We start from the raw sequence: 13,960 nt of genomic DNA on the forward strand, positions 1-13,960 counted from the left end.
TAATTTAGTATTATAATCTTGTAAAACATTCTCCAGAAATCTTTACTCTACGTTAACATCAAGTTTGTGAGGCAGACAGTAGTGAAGTATTTTTACTTTACGCAAGTAAATTTAAAAAGTATCTGTAGTTTATAAGAGTGTTTTTCTTTGGAAATCTTTACTTCACTACATTTCAAAGCATTATAAAACTTGCATTTCATAAATAAAAGTTGTTGTTTGTTTTACCTTTAATACTTAAGAACATTAAAAATGTAGTACTTTCTTGTACTGATATGCTTTAATCTTTGAATTACTTTTACTTGAGTAAAGTAAGAAAGTAGATTTCTAATGTAATTAAGTATTAAATTATATTTCATATGAAACGTAATGCAGTAAAAAGTACAATATTATGCTTTGGAATGTTGCGAAGTAAAGTTTTCTAACGAAAAACACTGATAAAGTACAGACACTTAAAAAGTACTTTTACTGCAGAGTAAAAATCTGAGTTTGTGTCGTTCAAACCCTTGACTAGCTGTGAAATCTTATATCTGTAGTGTCTTCCAGGGACTCGACTCTTCCTGTGGCCGTCTACGGTCAGGTGTGAGCGAACGCCAGGCTCTTTCTCTTTGAAGTGTGCACATCACTTCCTGCAGGGCCTGTAAGGGTTGATAAGAGAGAGTCCCGCTGCTGGAGAAATGATTCCTCCACACTGATTTGCACTCATTCTGACGCCGGCTGAAGGGGGGGGGGGGGGGGGGCTCATATCTCCTAGGCTTTGACGGGAAGGATAATTGAATTGTGTTTGTCTGAAGTGTTGGATGAGCTTGTTTCACTCGCGGGGTCAGTCGTGGGAAACGCTGCACTTGAGAGTTTCGCTCATGCACTTCTGAGAACAACTTTATCCGTCGGCGAGATGCTTGTTTACTTGCGATAACTCTCTGAACGTTCGCTGATAACTCGTTGAAGGGTTGATGGTGTTGGCCGTTTTCCAGAATGTTATCCGAGATGATAACGACATCTTGAAAAAAGAGAGAAGATTAAGTTGTTCGCTGTTCTTTGCAATCCAGATCGGTCTCAACACAAATACGAGGTGTTTGGTCTTTGTGTCTGGAGTTTTTAAAGAGGTTCCACTTGTATAATAGTACAGAGAAGATGTTAGATGTTAAAAGGATCGTTTAGCCATCATTTACTCAGCCTCATATCATCCTGGAGCACGTTTTTCTCCTGTGGAACTCAAAATGAGATGTTTGGCAGAATGTTCATGCTGTTCTTCTTAAAATAAATTGAAATTGAAGCCCTAAACAATGACACAGAAGCAACACTATTCAAGTCTTTTGCATTATATTTCAGGTCTTCTGAAGAAACGATTGCTTAGTTCAGTGAACAGACAGAAATTTAAATTGTATTTTTTCAATATAAATCTGAAACCTTGAAACTAAACCTAAAATTATTACCTGAAATAAATAAACATAAACTGAAATAAAATTCAGCTAGTTGCCAAGGCAATGTGTCTCATTTATTTTAAATTGAAGTAAATAACAGATCTAAATAAACTAAAACTTAAAACTATTTAATAAAAACTATATATATATATGTATGTATGTATGTATGTATAAATCTAATTAAAAATATTAACAAAAACTAAAAAAGTATATCAGTGATACTAAAGTAACACTGGTTTGATGCAGTTATTTTTGATTAAAACTATTAAAAACATTTTATTGAAATTAAGCGGAAAAACCATAAAATGAAATTAAAATGAAAATTATAAATGTTGCGTTGAAGCACTAAAATTAGTAGATGGAACTAAATAACTAAAACTGAAAACTTAAATAGTAATATTAAAAAATAATAATAAAAAATTACAAAAGGTACTAAAAATAAAAATTTAAAAATAAAAGCTAATACAAAATTGTAATAAAAATTTGTATATAAATGATATATAATTGCATAATATTAAATATTATAATTATTTTAATTAATAATTAAAATATAAAATAAGATAATAATTAAAATATATAAATATAAAATATTTGAATAATTATACCTATTATCAATATTATATAAATAATATATAATAATAATAAATATATAACAGTAGGTAAATGATACTTAAATAACATTGGTTAAACATCATGATGTGAAATGTCATTTGTTCTCAACATTCTCCATATATGTTGTCATTTTAGTGATACATTTTTCCCCACATATTTGATTTGAATTTAAATGTTTCAACAGAGTAAAAAGTTTTTTTGTTGGTATTTTCTCTTACTGTAGTTTAATGCACTCTATATATGGTTGAATTCATGATGAGTTTAAAGACTAAACTTCATCTTAACTAATCTGTTTGTTGGTCCGCAGCGGTGTTCACAGAGGTCCCTCATGACATCACGGCACAGAGCGGACAGGACGTGGAGATGGCCTGCTCCTTCAGAGGCGCGGGATCGCCCTCCTACTCGCTGGAGATTCAGTGGTGGTACATCAGGAACCACAGAGAATGGACCGACAAGCAGACGTGGAGCACCAATCAGGTACAGGCTGGAATCACCCATAATGCAGCGTTTGTGTTCCAGATGTGAGTGATTCTCAAATCATGTGTGAGTGGTTGAGGAGAGGAGCAGTGGTTTACTAAATGATCAGAGGAACCGTTTGCACCTGCTGGACCAGAAAACAGGTGTAAAATATCCCACAGACGCACATAAATTTGTACACTCTGTATGGGGAAACATTAAATTCTTTCTAAACTGTTCACTAAGCTTACGATTAAATTTCGTTTTTGAAATCACCAATGAAATCTGACCACAAATGTGTCATAAATGTAGTTACTTTTGCTCAAATAGCTTTATAAAAAGCTTATTTTTTCAGGCTAGATCTGCCAGTGTGCATGCGCAGTTAGTGATTGGCTCCTTCATTCAGAAGGCGGGGCTTCCTGCGATTGAGCGGCCATATTGAGCATTGCATTTTTCCTCATTTAAAACTATATGAGTGACACGTCTTGGGCATTCTATAGTCTTTGCTAACAACCACCTAGAATACCCTAGCAACCACTCAGAACACCCTAGAAACTGCATATCAATCAAGAACACTCTAGCAATCACCTAGAATACCCTAGCAACCACCCAGAACACCCTAGCAACCGTATATCAATCAAGAACACTCTAGCAATCACATAGAATACCCTAGCAACCACCCAGAACACCCTAGCAACTGCATATCAATCAAGAACACTCTAGCAACCACCTAGAATACCCTAGCAACCACCCAGAACACCCTAGCAAATTCATAGTAACCACAAACACTCTGATAACCACCTACAATACCTTAGCAACCAACAGAACACCTGAGCAACCACATAGCAACCAAAATCACTCTAACAAGCACCTAGAATACCCTAGCAACCACCCAGAACACCCTAGCAACCGCATATCAATCAAGAACACTCTAGCAACCACCTAGAATACCCTAGCAACCACCCAGAACACCCTAGCAACCGCATATCAATCAAGAACACTCTAGCAACCACCTAGAATACCCTAGCAACCACCCAGAACACCCTAGCAAATTCATAGTAACCACAAACACTCTGATAACCACCTACAATACCTTAACAACCACCCAGAACACCTGAGCAACCACATAGCAACCAAAATCACTCTAACAACCACCTAGAATACCCTAGCAACCACCCAGAACACCCTAGCAACCGCATATCAATCAAGAACACTCTAGCAACCACCTAGAATACCCTAGCAAACGCCCAGAACACCCTAGCAACCGTATATCAATCAAGAACACCCTAACAACCGTATATCAATCAAGAACAGTCTAGCAACCACCTAGAATACACTATCAACCACCCAGAACACCCTAGCAACCGCATATCAATCAAGAACACTCTAGCAACCACCTAGAATACCTTAGCAACCACCCAGAACACCCCAGCAACCGTATATGAATCAAGAACACCCTAGCAACCATATATCAATCAAGAACACTCTAGCAATCACCTAGAATACCCTAGCAACCACCCAGAACACCCTAGCAACCGTATATCAATCAAGAACACTCTAGCAATCACCTAGAATACCCTAGCATTACTCTCATTACTATCATCACTCAAAACACTGTATGCTAAAGGACATCATCATTATCTGTTGTAAAATTACAGTAGTAATTTAGCAGACAAATATTTACATTGTTTTATAATAGGTTTAGAGGGAGCTATAGCATACAACAGCAAAATCCTTATTAAAATTAACCATGTTTTTACTACAAATAAAACCAAAAACCATGGTTACTAAGGAAACAACAAATTATGCGTTTGCTACACTAACCATAGTTTAACCATGGAATTTGTAGTAAAACTATGGTTATACAAATGGTAATCAATCCACTAAAAAACTATGGTTACTATACTTTTAACTTTTTTACATTACTACTTTTTCAGTAATGACATACAGCCAAGTATGGTGACCCATACTCAGAATTGGTGCTCTGCATTTAACCCCAAAGTGCACACACACACAGCAGTGAACACACACACACCATGAACACACACCCGGAGCAGTGGGCAGCCATTTATACTGCGGCGCCCGGGGAGCAGTTGGGGGTTCGGTGCCTTGCTCAGTCGTGGTATTGCCGGCCCGAGACTCGAACCCACAACCTAAGGGTTAGGAGTCAAACTCTCTAACCACTAGGCCACGACTTCCCCACGTTATTAACCTGCACATATGATCTCTCAGCTGTTAGCTGTATGTTAAGGGTTCAGTGTCAGTGTGTGGAGGATTAAATCTGATCCAGAAAGCATAATGTTAGTTAGATGATAATCCCAGCATTCTGTCAGCAGCATCCCCTTGAGATCAGCCCTTAACCTGCGCAAATATCGCCTGCAATTATTATAACTAACAATACACAGAACAACATGATCGGCAGCAGCCCGCTGTCACCCGCCTGCAATTATGTGACCATTTCCTCTTCCTGTCTGCACTCGTGGCAGTCAAACACAGAGTCCTATTTTAAGAGACTGAGAGAGCGAGAGAGAGGGTTCAGCACACACACACACACACACACACACACACACACACACACACACACACACACACACACACACACACACACGTTAATAACCAGCTGTCAATCAAAGGCTTCAGCTGCACAGCATCACCTGCATGAACACAGATGGATTACAGGCATCCTGAGAAATTCAATACATTTCTATAGATCAGGGGTCGCCAAATGCCGGACTCCGGTCCAAATCCAGACCGCGAAGCCTTTTGACACAATGAAATAAATAAATGCCAAACGCTATTTTCTAATAAAATCAACTTTATCTTAGGCACATCAAGGTCAGTTCAGTAGAAACTGGGTTGCTACTACAGTTAACTGTTGCTACGTTCAGACGTACAGTCGTGCGTGCAGTGAAGAGAGCAGAGAGTGACACGCAGACAGGTGAAACTTTCAGTGACTGAAAAACAATGGGATTTTCAAAAATTCGGAAAATTGATGGATCCTTAATTTTAGTTAAATTTAAGGCCATAAAAAGTCTTATATGGTACAAGCAAGTCTTACAATTTCAAGAGGTCTTAAACCAGGGAAACCACTATATTTCTTTTTTTCTGAAAGCGCCACCTGCTGGCAGTGAATGAATGTGCATTTTCAATAAGCCCGTCTGCGGTTTTTGTTCAGACCAATGGTGCATCAACAAGACAATGCATTATAAAAATCTAAACAATTGATAAGACAGTAAAATATATTAATTAGTATAATGATTGGTAATACATTTTTAAATCAATATAATAATTGATACTTTTGACTCTATTTTCTTAAAAAGATGTTTTAGGCAGAAATGTGTAGTTTATCATTTTATAAACCACTTTGCTTTTGTGAGAACCTGTGTCTGAACTCTAAATTATGCTTTTTACAGTCATTTTAATTTTATTTGTGCAGGCCTTAAAAAGGCCTTAAAGTCTTAAATTTGAGCTTAAATATCCTGCACATCCTGGTCTGGCAAAAACCATCAGTTCATGTTTTTAGGTATATAATTGTCTGGACCTCGGCTGGTGAGGAGGGTTCATTACTGGACCTCAAGCTATTTTAATTGAAGCCCCCTGGTATAGAGGAAATATACAGTGGCCGTACAGTCAATTTGGACACTTAAAACTTTGAATGTCTGCGTTATATATCAAAATATCACAGCAGGTGTCATTTATTGTAAAGAAAGATGCACAGTTAGACATTACAAGCAAAACATTTGACATAATTTAATTTTTTTAATCAACATTGTAATCATAATCACAGTTTTCATCAGGAAAATAACAATTCGATTTTTTCACACGTTTTGCATTATTTGACGAAATCACAGCTTGATTAGAAATAATGCATAGTAAAAAAAAAAATTATTCTTGTGACGTATACCTTTTTTTTTTTTTTCACATAGTTTATGACTGAAAGTTTGGATCTAGGACAAAAAAATAAAATTAAATAATAATTCTAAACAAAACATTTAAATAGTAGCAAGAATAAATGATGAAGGCCTAGTTAAGTGTTTCCAAGACCGTCACATAACGAAAACACATTGAAATCTTTTAGTTTTAATAAAACCACGGGGACATAAAAGTGGCCTGAGTTGAAGAAACACAAACACGAAGTAAGCAGAGGAAAGAGAGGAGAGGATACAGCGGTATTAATGGACACGCAAGTCTGCAGCAGGTAACAGTCCACACAACATTAATCACAACCAGTAGAAATAGCTGCAGGTTCCTTAGGCTCGGAGTGAGATGTATGTTGATATGGAGAGAGAGAGAGAGAAAGTGAGTGGGAGAGATTGCAGGGCTTCCTGCTGTGAACTCAAGATGCTTTTTAATTGGATGAAGGGATGAAAAAGAGGGACATGGAGAAACTCTTGCTCACCTTTGCGTCATGTTTTATTCATGAAGGGCTCTTGAGGATCTGCCGCAGCCAGTTAATATGATATGACACAGAACCAACATCTCATTCCAGCACACTGGACTTAAGTGACATTGTGTGTTTTTGTGTGTGTGTGTGTGTGTGTGTGTGTGTGTGTGTTTTCAAATACCCTGTTGTTGTTTGTTTCGGTAACTGCATTAGACACATGAATATCCTCTATTAAACGGCCAAAATTAAAGGGGTCTTATGATGCGATTTCAAATTTTCCTTTCTCTTTGGAGTGTTACAAGCTCTTGGTGCATGAAGAAGATCTGTAAAGTTGCAAAGACTAAAGTCTCAAATCCAAAGATATATTCTTTATAAAGGTTAAAAGTCAACCACTCCCTCCTAAAACGCCTAGTTTAAACACGCCCCCACATGTCTACATCACTGTGTGGGAAGATTTGCATAATGCCACCCAATGTTCACGCAAAGAAAGAAGGCGTACCTTTTATTCTCTCTGTTGCCGCTGGCGCCATGTTGTGGAGACGTTGTGTGTTTTGTTGTGAAAGCGAAACTACTTTGTTTGGTCTTCCAAAAGAGGACAAAACTAGAAATCAGTGGATAAGTTGTGTTTACAACACTGATCCGGAACAGTTCAACCCAAATACTCAGATGTGTGTCCTGTGAGAGTAGCCTACAATGCCAGAGTCTGTTTCTATAAAGTGGGGCAGTTCCAACTTTGCAAGGACTGTCTGGCGCTTCTGACTCACAGCCTGTAAGTACGTTTTCATATTTAAATAATTTGCCACTGATGATTCAAACGCAAGTTTTGAGCAGTGTAGAGCAGCGATTGTTGTTTCTCTGATCACAAATGCAGACATGGTTTTATGTTTCGTGGCGCGATACGCAACACAACACGTAAAAAGACAGTATAAGTCATTATAATCAGTAATTATGTCCCCACTGGATGCAACAAATGCCTCGTTTGTAATGGGTTTTACTGGTTTTGTCTCGTCGCACCGGGACACACAGCATCACAATATGTTAAGGGGTGTAACATTTCTGTCACAGGCTTGAGGTATTCGGGCAATCACAATGCACTGGATAGCTGGCCAATCAGAGCACACCTCGCTTTTCAGAACGATGAGTTTTGTTATAGAGGAGAAACAGTAATCTACAGTATGTGGAAAATAATGTGTTTTTTAACCTTAAACCGCATAAACACATTACATTACACCAAATACACAACATAATGTTCTTTTTAGCAGCATCATATGACCCCTTTAAATGAATAATTCACCAAAAAATGTACTTTATTTTTTACGTTGTTTGCATATAAATGTGTCTTAGCAGAGTGTGGACACAACCAGTCTACAATGATAAAATCCATTCCATTAAAATCCAGACATTTCATGAAGACCCTAAAAGAATCATACCAACTTGGGAAATGGGCATCTGATGTCCACTTTAACACTTACAAAGCATATTAAAAAGTAAAGGTTTAGCTGAGAAATAATAATAAAAACTCTTATGTGTGAATGACAGTCTGGCCTTTTCTGTTGTAAACAACGAGCATTTCAAATCAAAGACATACAAGCATTTAAAGAAACATCAGTGACTGAAGCAACTTTAAATTCACTTTAACACGTTTTACCTTTTCTCTTGGGAACTGCTTAGATAAAGCATAAATAAGAGGGTCAAAACAACATTATTTATTTGTTTTATATGTTAAACAATGCTTTTGCCATAGGGAAAAAAATCCAGCTTTACAGATTTTTTTTATTTATTTATTTATTTATTTTTTGCTAATTTAACCTGACATTTATATTTTAATATTTAATATTTCAGTTTGTTGTATTGTTGAATTTATTTTGTTTATATATTCAATTCAGTTTTTGCTTGTAGCACTTAAGCACTTTAAAAATAAATATTACAATAAAAATGTATTATTATTATTATTGATTAGGGGATCAGAATCGAAGAAAATTATCTCATACAAATGTACAATTAAGTAATTAAAAAATAAAAATGATGAAAATAAAATATATATTTAAGTATATATTATATAAGTATTAATGTTATATTATAGTCCGAATATATAGTTGTAAATCATAATATGTAGCTCTAAATATGCTGATATGATGAATGACTTACTTTATTATAATTATATATATATTATAATTTATATATATATATATATATATATATATATATATATATATATAATTTTTAATTAAATATATAATGTTTTATAACATATATTTTGAATTACATTTTATTTATATATTTTGTGTTTTATTAAAGTTTTAGTAAATTTTGTTTTGTCATTTAAATTTTTTTTATATTTTTTTAAATGTCTGTATAGATTTTATTACATTTTAGTTTTTTGTAAATTTCTATCTAAATAATTGTTATTAAGTGTTTTTTTTTTATATTGCAGGTGGTGCCGCAGAATGAGAAGTCAAAGGACGCCACCAAAATCAGTGTAAGTGTGTGAAGTTTGTCATTTCCTCCGCGAACGTCTCTTTCCTGTTCGCTGAGGGCTGCCGTCTTCTGCTGCTCAGTGAGAGAATGTAAAAATACATGGTGTGAGTGTTTGTCAGGGTGAATAACTGGAGCATGCAAACACAACATCACACTCGCTTGGGCTAAAGGTGATTTGTTAGCAACTTGCTCTGCTCTTGCTGGTTGAGCCGCTGCAGGCTGTGTGTGTGTGTGTGTGTGTGTGTGTGTGTGTGTGTGTGTGTGTGTGTGTGAATCTCCCTGAGACGCAGGGATCTCCTCATGTTAAAGCCACACAGCCTCAGAGAGCCACTCATAAACACAGAGTGAGATGAAGCGGCTGTTTGGAGTGTGTTTGCTCACAGTGCACCAGTATCACTCACTCACACTGGTGCTGCTGTAGCAATATCAGCTGAGATTGTGCTGCAGGTGATCATAACTGTGCTGATGTTCAGACTAACAGCATGGCTATCAGTGTCATGTTGTATAAACAAGCAGTTTTAATGTTTTACTGTACCTTGCAGCTTGGAATAATTTAAGGAAAAAATTTAAATCAACTAAAAATATTAAAACAAACTATTGTTGTAGTATTTCACTAAAAAATAAAAACTGAGAATTCAAGAAAACAATTTCTTAATTTTAACGAAAATAAAAAATATTTTTAAAAAATTACATTTTATTTTTATAGTTAAAATGTAAATAAATGTAAAATTACAATTCTATTATTTATATTTTTATTGTTTTATTTTTTTTTTTAATCTTTTTTTAATGATTTTTTTTATTTTTAAATTTTCAGTTTTCATTTTAAGGTTTTAGTCATTTTAGTAGTTTGTTTTTCTCAATATTTAAATATATAGTTATTTTTTTTTTTTTTTCAGTTTTAGTTATTTTAGTACATCAAATTAAACTACATGAAAATGAGAAATGTTGCTTGAATAGCTTCTTTTTTATTATTCAGTTTATTTTTTTTCAAGGGATGAAATAGTTTTTTTATGGTTTTAGTTAACTATATTATTAACTATATTAACTATATTATTAGTCTGTTTATTTTTTCTGCATCTGTTAGTAACACAATTATTGCCGTGTGGCATCTAAATAGCTCTTATGAGAGTGTCTGATCAGACACGAACATGTAGTTTTGCAGGCTCATTCTCTCAGTAGGATGTTGAAGGTGAGTGTTACCTGTGTGTGTGTGTGTGTGTGTGTGTGTGTGTGTGTTTGTGTAGGTGGATAAATCAAAGCATCTCTCGTCTGCTACTTCATGAAATATTCACAAGGACATTTGCTTCCAGTTTGAATGCAGAGCTGTGTATCTGAGGATAGAGGTTTACTGGAAGCGCGCCGTCCAGTCGCTGATGCTCACGATGGTGCCGTTTTACACTTTCCCGCATTTAGCTGTGATGTTATTTCTGATTCTAGAGAAGCTGATAGCTAGAGTATGTTTGACACACTCAACATATGTATTGCTGTGGAAACGGCGCCAGCGAGTTAATGTTAGCGTGTTTGTGTGTGTGTGTGTGTGTGTTTGTTTGTGAATGTTTTTTTTTTTATCCTGATGATCAATAATTATTCTTCTTTGGTGGAAGGCTTTTTTGTTGGTCTTGTGGAGCGCTCAGAGTCCTCTGGGAACCCTGACCGCTTTAGAGAGAGATTGTCCTATTGTCTTTGTGTTTCAGAGGAAGAGAGAGAGAAATAGAAAGAGCTGTTGAGTGAATGTGTCTCTCATGTGTCTCTGCGGTTCCACAGCTCCATCTCATCACTGCTCACATGCAGACTGCTGCATCTCACTCTCTCACTGCTTTTTATTGCCTCCAACTGATGCATTTCACTCCCTCACTGCATTGCATTGCATCGCCTCAGCTGTTGCATTTCACTCACTTACTGCATTTCACTGTCACTGCATTTGACTGCATTGCTCCACTAATGCATTTCACTATCTTACTGCATTGCATTGCCTCATTTGTTGCATTTCACTCACTTGTTTGCATTTTACTGCATTTCACTGCATCCACAGACTTGCTGCATTTCATCGTGTTGCATTGCCTCCAATGATGCCTTTCACTCTCTCACTGCATTTTCATCACTTCCACTATTGCATCTCTCTCTCTCACTGCATTTCACTGCATATCATTGCCTCAACTGATGCATTTGACTTTCTCGTTGCATTTCATTACCTCTACTGTTGCTTGTTTTTGTTGTATTCCACTCTCTCACTGCAACTACTGCTGCGTCACACTGCCCCTTTCACTCAACTCACTAGTTTCCAAATTGTGAATTAAATTTATGTAAAAAAAAAAAAGTTTAAAAAATTTTGATTAATTTTTTTTAAAAATTTTTTTATATGCATTTCATACTTGTTTATCAATAAAAAACAAGTATTACATATTACATCCACGGCAGCTGCTCAAAGACTGATGATGATCCACGCAGGAGCTCTGATGTTCAGGAACCAATTTCAACCTGTAGGACATAAGAAATGAGAGCTATAAGAACAATCAAAAAGACTTATTGTTAACAAATCCAGAGGTTTATTAGATTTGTGGTTGTTTTTTGATTGTTTCACATACAATGTTGTAGTTGAGCCAAAGCACTACTGGTGAATAAGATGAAAATTAACTAATAGACCATATTTATTAGTCTAAACATAACCATATTTTAACCAGTTGATTAATCACAGTGCATAAAGACAATGGTTTTGCATTACAGGTTTTCTTAAATATTATGTTTAATTATGCAAATGAGTCATTATGTAATTAAACATGCACTAATTTGCATAGCATACATTTGAACACTGGATAAAGCCAGGTACGAAATACTTGTTTCATTTTATTGACATATTAAAGTTAAAGGATATTTCTTTTTATCACTTTTTTATTAATAAGATAATGTTGTAAGAAGAAAAATAGTATAATTTTTTTTCATATTTTTTTTTTATGAATTGTATTTAATATAAACCAGACAAATGATATATGAACAACAAACCTTCAGAATATAGACAGGAATTAAACTGTGAAGTTCAGTTTGGTTAAATTTAGAAGAAAAATGTATTCTGAGAAATATCTACAGATGCAAAGGTGTAATAAAATGAACACATAAATGCATATTTTGGATGTTTTCTTTCCAATTTTCTGAAAGAAGACATGTTATGGAAGTAAAATCCATAACCAGTTGCAGTTGCAAAATTAACCAGTGCATGAAAAAACTACGGTTTTGTCAGTAGTGTCTTGCCTTAAAAGTTCTCAAAAGGTTGTTCTAGATCTGATTTTCTAAAACACAATGCATATTTTGGCCTACTAGTCATCTCTGCTTCATCCCAAATCAGTCGGAGTCCGTTTTAAATCGGCATTTTCAAGGCTGATTCATGATTTAATACCCTGACTGATCATTTCCACACATCTCCTGTCTGTTTCTCCGTAGGTGGTGAAGGTTGCCGGAAGCAACATCTCCCACAAGCTCCGTCTGTCCAGCGTGAAGCCGTCAGATGAGGGCACGTACGAATGCCGCGTCATCGACTTCAGCGACAGCAAGCTGCGGCACCATCACGTTCGGGCGTACCTGCAGGTGGAGCGGCCCGAGGGGAATGTGCCTCCTCCGGCCCATCACGGGGCGACGTCGCAAGAGGAGCTTCTGCAGTCCGACCACCACAAGCACCAGCCGGCCCACCTCAAACCCGGCCGCGAGCTCAGGAAGAGGTCCGCTGATGATAGCACCACTGACTGCACTGAGAGCTGTGCACTTTAGATTCTTCTTATACTTCGTTATTACCCCACCCTAGCGCCTGTACACCCACTCCACCAAAATACCCATAATTCCTTACGCCAACCCCCAAACTAGGGATCGATCACCTGAAAATGAAAAATCTGTCATTGACTCACCCTCGTGTTGTTCCAAACACATATGACTGACTTGCTTATCTAAAAAAATCAAAGGAAACTTTTAAGCTTTTTGATTTGTTATTATTTTTATTATATTTTGTGTGTTTTTTTATGTTTTAACCCCTGGTCACTCTCCTTTTTTGTCCTTTTTGAAGCTTTGTTTTATTTCATGTTGTTTTTTGGTGCTTTAACATTCTGCAAAATAAATAATTTTGTGTTTTATGTATAAAAGTGAATGAAACACGTCTTTTTGAAATTTTATTTGATGTTTTTTTTTGTTGTTGTTGTTGTCCTTTTTGAAGGTTTTATTTATTTATTTATTTATTTTGAAACTTTGTTTTATTTTATTCTATGGTCTTTTTGCCCTTTTTGAAGCTTTATTTTATTATTTGATTTGATATTTATTTTATGTTTTATTTTATTTTTGTCCTTTTTGAGACTTTTTATTTAATGTCATTTTATTATTTAGCCCCTGTCTATTTCCAAAGAGCAGCTTAAACATTCTGCTAAATAATTTTTTTTTGTATTTTATGGAAGAAGCTGAATCTATTTTATTTTTAGTGTTTTTGAAGCTTTATTATATATTATATATATATATATATATATATATATATATATATATATATATATATATATATATATATATTAATTTCATTTTATGGTGTTTTGTTTCCTTTTTCATCTTATTATATTTCTTAATTTAACCCTAACCCTAA

General features: G+C 35.4%; 1 protein-coding gene across 1 annotated transcript in view; it reads left to right on the forward strand.

Moving 5' to 3' along the window:
- LOC122135122 (V-set and transmembrane domain-containing protein 2-like protein) overlaps positions 1–13,412 on the forward strand; it is a 46,668-nt gene extending 33,256 nt beyond the window's left edge. The window contains exons 2-4 of the mRNA XM_042713611.1: positions 2,341–2,510; positions 9,308–9,352; positions 12,787–13,412. Coding sequence (XP_042569545.1) covers positions 2,341–2,510; positions 9,308–9,352; positions 12,787–13,110 — 539 coding nt within the window. The 3' untranslated portion in view covers positions 13,111–13,412. The remainder of the gene's footprint in view (positions 1–2,340; positions 2,511–9,307; positions 9,353–12,786) is intronic.
- Positions 13,413–13,960: the final 548 nt, after the last annotated feature.

This window comes from Cyprinus carpio, chromosome A23 (assembly GCF_018340385.1).
Source record: "Cyprinus carpio isolate SPL01 chromosome A23, ASM1834038v1, whole genome shotgun sequence".
Lineage (NCBI taxonomy): Eukaryota > Metazoa > Chordata > Actinopteri > Cypriniformes > Cyprinidae > Cyprinus > Cyprinus carpio.